General features: G+C 45.3%; 1 protein-coding gene across 1 annotated transcript; it reads left to right on the top strand.

Annotated features, from left to right (window-relative positions):
• Positions 1-5,991: 5,991 nt before the first annotated feature.
• LOC309720724 (uncharacterized protein) lies at positions 5,992-10,049 on the top strand (the record flags this gene model as incomplete). The annotated part of the gene is made up of 3 exons (XM_082557861.1): positions 5,992-6,015; positions 8,106-8,961; positions 9,347-10,049. 3 exons carry the CDS (start codon positions 5,992-5,994, stop codon positions 9,829-9,831), a joined length of 1,365 nt encoding a protein of 454 aa, XP_082413987.1. The 3' UTR covers positions 9,832-10,049.
• Positions 10,050-10,438: the final 389 nt, after the last annotated feature.

Genomic DNA, 10,438 nt, shown 5'->3' with positions numbered 1-10,438 from the left:
CAATAGGAATAAGCTCAGGAAGGGGCAGCTGCTGAAAGCTTTTAGGAGTGAGAGTAGGAAGACAGGACAAAAGACATATATGTTAAATGTTAAAGTCTAAACAAAAATCCCCCTGCCCATCGGTCTTTGGAAGGGCTGCTGAGATCAAGTGTCTTCTCTCCAAACAAACAGTCCCCCCATCCCCCCCTCCAAAACACACACACACACACACACACACACACACACACACACACACACACACACACACACACACACACACACACACACACACACACACACACACACACAAGGCAGAACAAACATGGCAGCATGGCTTGGGCTTGCAAAATTGCATCTAAGCAAACCAAGACTTTTGGAATAGTACCAAGTTTATTTATATAGCAAATTTAAAACAGAGTTGACCAAAGTGCTGTACATGAAAAGTATACAGCCCCAAGAAAAATTACACTAAACTTTTAGAAAATTAAACAAAATACTTCAAATTAAAATAGAATAAAATGGAAAGAAAACATGATAAATGAATAGCAATAAACACAGTATCTCAGCAACAGTGTTTATAGCCACTCCAAAGAGGGAAAGAGTTGAGTTGAGTTCATTTTTATTTCAAACATGTACATTCACAATCATTACAAAATATCATTCCATTTTTTTTGTTTGAAAAGGAGTAGGCAGAAGTATACACTTATCTGGTCGTTAAGTGATGATGCGACGAGGCTACTTCCGGGCCTAAAGTAGTCTGCGTGTAATATGACTTTTGTGTTGTTAACATGTTTAATGTTATGTATTTTCTTCTATTTAATCTCAAAAAGCTCATTTATTTAAGCTCAGTTTTTAAAACCTTAGGATGTAACTACAGCCCAGCCCATGCAGCAGTATATGAATGACTAACCTCGTATTGTGGATGGATTATCTCAGTTGTTCTCCTGGCTGAAGTTTGGTCCTTTTACAGCATCCTGCCATGCGATTACATTTGTTCCTGACCACCGAGAACACTCACGTTAACTTTTATCGAGTGGAAAAAATTTAGCTTATTTATATTATGCTAACATAGCTGTGTCGCTAGCGGTCACGTAGCACATCAACAACTGTAGCTTGCCTCCACCAGTGTGTGAATGCGAGAATGATTGAATAGTGGCATTGTAAAGCGCTTTGGGTGCCTTGAAAAGCGCTATATAAATCCAATCCATTATTATTATTATTATTATTATCATTATATATCAGCTAGCCCAACTTCAGTAACCCTACAAACGTCACTGCTGTTTAGTTTTCTGTCTTCATTTATGTTGGAAGTGATAACAGAGCTGTACGTTTTAATTTGTTTCCAAAACCCCGCAGTCAGGACATGCTATATTGTATTTAGATAGAAGCTAGCGAGCTAACTCCCTGCTAACTTCTAACTCCGTTAAATGTCATATATTCCGTTTTCATGGATGCCTGGATGTTAAACTCAATTGTTACACCTGGTAGAGCAGAACGCTGATCATTTTATTAAAGATGAAAGACTTTAGACAGTTTTTCAACTCTCAGTAATGCCACAGTGATCGTTTGATATATGGACCTGCAGCGGAGTTTAGGTCCAGACACTGCTAGTGACGTCAGACTTAATGACCGGATAGTATACACTGTCTCTACCCCTTCAAGTTTTACCTCTCATTCATTAAATTTTCTTTGAGTCTTCAATTAAACAAACAACATATGAAGCAAAAATAAAACAAACAAAAAAAACCCAAACAAACACAAAAAATAAACAAGAAATAAACAAGCCCCACCACATTATAGTTTCTTTCATATAAATAAAGAGATGAAATAAAGTGATATAAATTAAGTGGGGACTTAAATACACACGCAAGGTAATGAGAGGATGGGAAACAGCTGGGAACACAGCTGGGGCAAATCTGACATTACAAGACAAAGGGAAAGCCAAACTAAATACACTGAACACAGGACAAAGACTATCAAAATAAAACAACCAGAAACCAGAGACACACATTGAGATATGGACCCAACACTGGGACCGGGGAAGAATAGCCATGAGAACATAACTAACTCGACATGACACATAAAACACATATAATCTGAAAAGAACTAAGGAAGTGAAGTACAAACCATATTTATCTTCTGCTCTTGCTCTTGACGAGGGCGGTCGCACTTTTCTCCTCCTCCTCTCCCTTAGCTTCCCTGTTTAGCCTCTTGTGTCCTTGTCTAGTCTTGTGTTTTTTGTATTACTTTTCCCTGGAACATTCTCTCACAGTCTGTTCTCTAAAACCTAAAAGAGGAATTATGGATTGGATCAACTGGTCCCTAAATGCAATTGACACGCTTGGGTGAGCCTGGGTGCTGAAGATATCTACCTATTCGGAACCATGGTAACAGGGTTCTGGCCAGGGCTGGACTGGGACAAAAAATCAGCCCGGGCATTTTGACTAGAGACCGGCCCACCAGGTATTATAGGAAAAACCATAAAGCCTTTGAATGAAAACAAACGTCGTTGTGACAGTGATGTACACTGTCTTGTTGGTACATATGTATCAATCTAATAAACTTAAACCTACACCATCCTCCTTATTCTGGTATTCTAAACAGTACTTAGCCGAAACCCAAAGACTGCTTGGTTGAGTTAACTTCCTGAACTATCTACAACATATGGTGGAAACCTGAAATTAAGACAGAGAAGACTAGAGGTGAGACATGACCATTACTGAATATTAAAAATAATAAATGACAGATTTAGTGATATTTTCATAAACTATTTATTTACCACATCAATAAACAGCATGGCAGGGCAAAATATTTTTTCTAACATGGCAACCTTTTAAAAGTGAAAGGAGACAGAAAGACAGCTGAAAAAGAATAAAACTTAATTGACTTTTTGATGGCATTTTACACAAAGTACTGGTACAGAATCTAGAAAACGTGGGAAAATACTGGCATCATGTACAGTACTTTCTTCTGAAGAAATTATGTTGGGACCCTGAAAAAAACTTACTATGTACAATAATGGATTTCTATAAATTTGACATCAGATGAAAATTTTGGTTGTAAGATTCGGATAATTATTTGTTAAAAGCTAGAAATTTTAAATGAGAATAAGAAAGAAAAGTATTTCTTTGTGCCCCCCTCTCCCTGTTAATGCCCTACCTGCCCCCCCTGGCAAAACTTTGCTAGACCCGCCCCTGCACAGTTACCAGCTGTCAACTACTTAGAAAAGGATCCTGGGGTTATTTGTCTCTCAGAAACAGTTCATAACTTCCCTTCAACTCATTCATGTCACCTAAAAGGTAAACCTGTTTCTCCATCACCTGTTCAGCTCTGATGATCCAGTAAGGACATCTCCTGGTTTCATCTTCATGTTTCCCTCTCACCACATATCCAAACCGACATCATGACCACACAAAGTTACAGCTGTGACTCCAGCAAACATCAGCTGATACTAGAAATTAATATTAAATAAATTCTAACAACCGCTTATCACGTTTAAAGGCGCTGCTGCTGTTTAACGCGACCTCCGCTAGTTTCCTCTTTCTGGCGCAAAGCGGGAGATAAACAAGCAAGAGAGACGGGACTTGTGGCAGAAACGCCACTGATCATTGATCAGTTTCATGATTGAAGTAGCAGCAGGAGAAGGAGGGGGGAGAATGAGAGAAGAAGAGGCAGCTGACAGCGTAAAGACACAGAATAACTCCAGCTTTTTGTCTTTTTTTTATTGTAGCCTATGTACAGGACAAATCCTGTTTATTTTCAGCTCAATACGAAACACATAATATTAACTCTGAATACCAGAGGATTCCGTTTTTTACTGGACGGTTGGCAACTCTACTAACTAACCATATGAATAAAATAAAGTTCACCAGTAACATCATAGCACCCACCCAACTGTATAGAAACTCCGTCATGCTAGCTAGTACACAGTACAAGCTATTGTAACTGACTGTAAAAAGTTAGCACAACGAAAATAAACTCCACCTAAACTTGGTTTATATCTGACCCAGATAGACTGCAGGTCATAACTTCTTACCTGAAGCTCATTTCACCTGACAGTTGGACCGGCAGCCGCCTTGGGTCTCTCCACCTCCGCCTCCCCTTTCCCCCATCCACCTGCTGGCCTCCACCACTTGCTAATTTTACTGTATCTGTGAAAGCTCCACCATAGCCACTACCAAACAATTGAGTTATTTTTACATGCCTGCCAGGATCTGTCCAATCCGCCACCTTTCATTGTTTACACGGTTACGAAAAAAAGACAACGACAACAAAACATCGGCCCATTTAAAACGAAAAATCGTCCCACCGGGCAAATGCCCGGTATGCCCGATGGCCAGTCGAGCTATGGTTCTGGCTGATCGGAGCTGGCTTGGCCCTGACTTATCGAAGAATTAAGAAAGCGGAACCGGCTGTTCAAACCCCCACAAGGCTGCCGGCTGGGATTGGAACGATGGAAAGAGGCGTGAGTTTCTCAAAATGGGCTCATTGAGTGCAGCACGGATAAGATCTTGGAGAGGCTACGGCTGCCATGAATACTCAGAATAAGATCTCTGAGTGCAAATTGGATCATATCTTTGAGCAGCTCACTGCGGTCGTGAGTTCTTAGACTCGGCTCTTTGAGCACAAGAATGACAACATCACAGAGCGCAAGTTTGATAACATCATGCGGAAGCTCGCGGCTCTCCAACGGGAGATTGAGAGACCAGTGTTGGACTGTTAGAACTGCTTTGAAATTCATATGAGCTGTTCGCACTAAAGTAAAAACCACCATCACTTCATGCGGATACCCTTTTGGCGCCAGCTGCGGTCTCAAGGCTGGAGCCGAACAAAAACACCCTGAAAACGACTGTGTTTAGTCTGTTCCTTCCCATTCCATGCAAGGCCACCTGGATTGGCTGGAAGACTGTTTACTTAGCCTAGCAGGGCGAAGGACACTGTCTCAGCTGAACTCTGGACACACACACACATACATATACACTGATATGCACACACTCATCCTCCCTCCCTTTCCAAACGCCTTCGACGCTTGTTCCCTCCTGGGGAACACGGCGGGTCTGAGCCCGCACTGGAATGGTAGCGCTGGGCAGGATGGCTGCTGTGTTTGCTTCGGATGACTCCTCACCCCCCATCCAACCCTGTGGCTTGTCACGTGCTCCATAATGTTGTGCTGTGGACATTTATGTGCTTTTTTGTGCAGAGGAGTTTTTTAGTTTCCTGTTCTCATGCTGTCCTCCCAGGAGCCCAGCATGAGTAGAGGTCTCTTTTTTTCCTCTTGTTCTTTCCCATTGTAGTGTATATTTCAGTGTTTTTTTTTCTGTAACGCTACTGATCTCCGACCTGTATCCCCATGTGATGTCTGTGTTGTCGGGGGGGGGGGGGGGGGGGGGGGGGGGTCCTATTTCACTGCAGGGCAACCAGCCTTGATTGATTGATTGACAAATGACTAAACCATGACGAACACTAAAACAAAGAATACCCGTAAATCAGAAGACACATAGACACAGGGTCCCCAGACCCAGGACCATGACAGTTGTGTTTTTCAAGGACACACCCCATACACAGGGTGGGCCATTTATATGGATACACTGTAATAAAATGGGAATGGTTGGTGATATTAAAGTCCTGTTTGTGGCACATTAGTATATGTGAGGGGGCAAACTCCTCAAGATGGGTGGTGACCATGGTGGCCATTTAGAAGTCGGCCATCTTGGATACAGCTTTTGTTTTTTCAATAGGAAGAGGGCCATGTGACACTTATTGGTAATGTCACAAGAAAAACAATGGTGTGCTTGGTTTCAATGTAACTTTATTCTTTCATGAGTTATTTACAAGTTTCTTAGCACTTATAAAATGTGTTCAATGTGCTGCCCATTGTGTTGGATTGTCAATGCAACCCTCTTCTCCCACTCTTCACACACTGCAGGAGAAATGCCAGCACAGGCATCCAGTATCCGTAGTTTCAGTTATAAATGGCCCACCCTGTACAATGAAAAAAGAAGTGGGCCCAGAATGTGCCCTGGAGACACTCCACAAGTGAGAGGTGCCTTTATAGAAGAACAATCTCCCACATGTAAAGAGAAACTTCTAGTTGTTGATATGATTTAAACCAAGTCAGAACTGTGCCTTTGAGTCTGTCTTTATGTTCTAGATGGGATAGAAGGATGTTATGGTCCACAGTGTCAAAAGCAGCAGACAGGTCTAGAAGCACCAAAACTCCACGGCTTTTGATATATCCTTTGGACATATGAGAGCAAATTGGCCACGTTTGATAATGCACAGAGGCCACATGGACAAAATTGTAACAGGACAATGAGCAAGCACAGCAGCAAATCTACCACAGAATAGCTGAAAAAGAAAGCATCAAGGTTCTGCAATGCCTCTGTCACTCCCTGGCTGACTTAATCGGTTTTCTTTCTGTTTGTTGTTGTTGGTGTCTGTGGGCAGGACCCATTTTGTGTTTATTTCAACAAGCCAGTTGAATTCCCACACTAAGCTTGTGTAATTTTTTGAATATTGGTATCACCACTTACTATGTATGGACTTATATTTTTTACTGGTATGGTCATGTGATGTCATATATATATATATATATATATATATATATATATATATATATATATATATATATATATATATATATATATATATATACATGGAACGCCATAACCAAGTGGCCGGCATAGTGTACAGGAACATCTGTGCCGAGTATAACCTGGAAGTCCCGAGGTCAAAATGGGAGATGCCCCCAAGGGTGGTGGAGAATGACCGAGCTAAGATCCTGTGGGACTTCCAGATACAGACGGACAAAATGGTGGTGGCTAACCAACCGGACATAGTGGTGGTAGACAAACAGAAGAAGACGGCCGTAGTGATTGATGTAGCGGTTCCGAATGACAGCAATATCAGGAAGAAGGAACACGAGAAGCTGGAGAAATACCAAGGGCTCAGAGAAGAGCTCGAGAGGATGTGGAGGGTGAAGGTAACGGTGGTCCCCGTGGTAATCGGAGCACTAGGTGCGGTGACTCCCAAGCTAGGCGAGTGGCTCCAGCAGATCCCAGGAACAACATCGGAGATCTCTGTCCAGAAGAGCGCAGTCCTGGGCACAGCTAAGATACTGCGCAGGATCCTCAAGCTCCCAGGCCTCTGGTAGAGGACCCGAGCTTTTACGGATAAACCACCCGCAGGGGCGTGCTGGGTGTTTTTTTTATATATATATATACATGAGCAGCTGGATAGCGTAGTGGTTAGACTACACGCCTTTGGAACAGAGGATCGCAAGTTCGATTCCTGCCTGGGGCGTCTGTATCCAGTAAGGGTCCTAAGGCTAGACCCCCTATGCTAAGCAAGCCTACCGCAGACATGAGCGAGACAGATAAATATGAAGGCATGCCGGCTCGGACGTCGCCCGGATCAACAAGGTCCGCGTCAGGTGTTGAGGAACCAGGGCACCCTGACGAAAAGTGGGCTACTGGAACAAGAAGGCATCGGTGGGCAAGGGACGAAAACAGGGCGTTGTTGGAATGCTACTACGCAAGTAACCCCGGCGGAAGGGGCTACATGAATAGGATGAGGGACCTATGGATTCTTCGATACCCAACATCCACAATGACGGCGAAACAACTAGTAGCTCAGTGTTCCAACATTCGAAAGAAGGGACTGCTCTCACAGCTAGAGATTGACGAGGTACAACACAAATGCTACGGCAAGGAGGAGTCAGGACGCCAGGTCAGGGGGGAAATATCATCACCCCCACCCGAGATTGGGTACATAGCCCCAAGTGTGATAGGAGAAGGATCGTTGAAAAGGACCTGAAAAATAGGATCATGGCCAAGCTTGAAACCTGGATCCCCCGTAGCCGGTTACCAAGATTACGTGAAGTACCCTCAGAAGGTCTGCTAGATGATGTTAATGCAGCACTACGGGCAATACCTACAACCACGATTACCGACACTAACAAGCTGATCTACAATACGGCAGCAGTGATCAGTGAGATGCTTGGCTACAAGTTGAACAGCCACAAGGGGCAGTACCCTCCATGGAGAAGGAGGCTAGAGGGCAAGATCAAAGTAGCACGGAGAGAGGTTAGCCAACTAACAGAGTTGCAGAAAGGTGCGACGAATAAGGTGCCTAAGAAATACAGCAAGCTGTCCATACCTGAGGCCTTGGAAACTGCCTTGGCCAGCCGCTTGAGGAGGTACACCAGAGAGATAGAAGGCAGGAGAATAAACCAGCTGTTCTCCACAGAACCAGCAAAGGTGTACTCTCAGTGGCAAGGGAACAATAAGAGAACAGCACCACCAAGGCTGGAGACGGAGCAATACTGGAAGAGCATATGGGAGAAGGATGCAACCCATAACGGCAATGCTCAGTGGCTAGAGGATCTGAGGGCAGACCACAGCGACCTCCCTGAACAGGGTCCAGTAACCATCACAGTGGCAGATATCCAAGAAAGGGTCTCCAGTATGAAGAGTTGGACAGCACCGGGGCCTGACATGGTTCACGCCTACTGGCTGAAGAAGCTAACTGCACTCCACGAGCGTCTGGCAGCACAAATGAACCAGCTGCTAGTTAACGAGAGACACCCGGAATGGCTAACTGAAGGCCGGACGGTCCTGATCCCCAAGGACCCCAAGAAGGGACCGGTCCCCTCCAACTACCGACCAATAACCTGCCTCAGTACTACATGGAAGCTCCTGTCAGGCATCATATCGGCTAAGATGAACAGGCACATGGGTCAATACATGAGCGGGACACAGAAAGGAATTGGCAAGAATACCAGAGGCGCAAAACACCAGCTACTGGTAGACAGAACAATCAGCCGAGACTGCAAGACCAGACTGACCAACCTGTGCACTGCCTGGATTGATTACAAGAAGGCCTATGACTCAATGCCCCACAGCTGGATACTGGAATGCCTAGAATTGTACAAGATCAATGGGACCCTAAGAGCCTTCATCAGGAACTCAATGGGGATGTGGCGTACAACACTAGAGGCCAACTCCAAGCCCATAGCACAAGTCACCATCAAGTGCGGGATCTACCAAGGAGATGCTCTGTCCCCACTGCTGTTCTGCATAGGCCGGAGCAGTTGTCAGCCACCTCCTGTACATGGATGACATCAAGCTGTATGCCAAGAGTGAACGAGACATCGATTCACTGATCCACACTACCAGGCTATACAGCAATGACATTGGAATGTCGTTCGGACTGGAGAAGTGTAGTCGGATGGTAACAAAGAGAGGGAAGGTAGTCAGAACTGAGGGGATTGAACTACCAGAAGGCAACATTGCAGACATAGAGGACAGTTACAAGTACTTGGGGATCCCGCAGGCGAATGGGAACCATGAAGAGGCCGCTAGAAAAGCTGCAACCACCAAGTACCTGCAGAGGGTCAGGCAAGTCCTGAGGAGTCAGCTGAATGGTAAGAACAAGATCCGGGCCATCAACACGTACGCCCTGCCCGTGCTCAGGTACCCTGCTGGGGTAATAGGCTGGCCAAAGGAGGAGATAGAAGCCACTGACATAAAGACAAGAAAGCTCCTTACCATGCATGGAGGGTTTCACCCCAAATCCAGCACCCTGAGGCTGTACGCTAAGCGGAAGGAAGGGGGCCGGGGACTGGTGAGTGTCAGCACCACAGTCCAGGATGAGACAAGGAACATCCAAGAATACATTGGGAAGATGGCCCCAACTGACCGAGTGCTCAGTGAATACCTCAGGCAGCAGAAACCCAAGAAAGAGGAGGGAGACGAGGAACCATCATGGAAGGACAGAGCCCTGCACGGTATGTACCACCGGCAGATAGAGGAGGTGGCTGATATCCAGAAATCCTACCAGTGGCTGGACTGAAAGACAGCACAGAGGCACTAATCATGGCAGCACAAGAACAAGCTCTGAGCACAAGATCCATAGAGGCTGGGGTCTATCACACCAGGCAAGACCCCAGGTGCAGGCTGTGTAAAGATGCCCCAGAGACAATCCAGCACATAACAGCAGGGTGCAAGATGCTAGCAGGCAAGGCATACATGGAACGCCATAACCAAGTGGCCGGCATAGTGTACAGGAACATCTGTATAACCTGGAAGTCCCGAGGTCAAAATGGGAGATGCCCCCAAGGGTGGTGGAGAATGACCGAGCTAAGATCCTGTGGGACTTCCAGATACAGACGGACAAAATGGTGGTGGCTAACCAACCGGACATAGTGGTGGTAGACAAACAGAAGAAGACGGCCGTAGTGATCGATGTAGCGGTTCCGAATGACAGCAATATCAGGAAGAAGGAACACGAGAAGCTGGAGAAATACCAAGGGCTCAGAGAAGAGCTCGAGAGGATGTGGAGGGTGAAGGTAACGGTGGTCCCCGTGGTAATCGGAGCACTAGGTGCGGTGACTCCCAAGATAGGCGAGTGGCTCCAGCAGATCCCGGGAACAACATCGGAGATCTCTGTCCAGAAGAGC

The sequence above is a fragment of the Aulonocara stuartgranti genome (genome assembly GCF_965226115.1).
Source record: "Aulonocara stuartgranti genome assembly, chromosome: 13".
Classification (NCBI taxonomy): domain Eukaryota; kingdom Metazoa; phylum Chordata; class Actinopteri; order Cichliformes; family Cichlidae; genus Aulonocara; species Aulonocara stuartgranti.
Note: the sequence above shows the minus strand (reverse complement) of the source record. Positions and strands in the feature narration are given on the sequence as shown.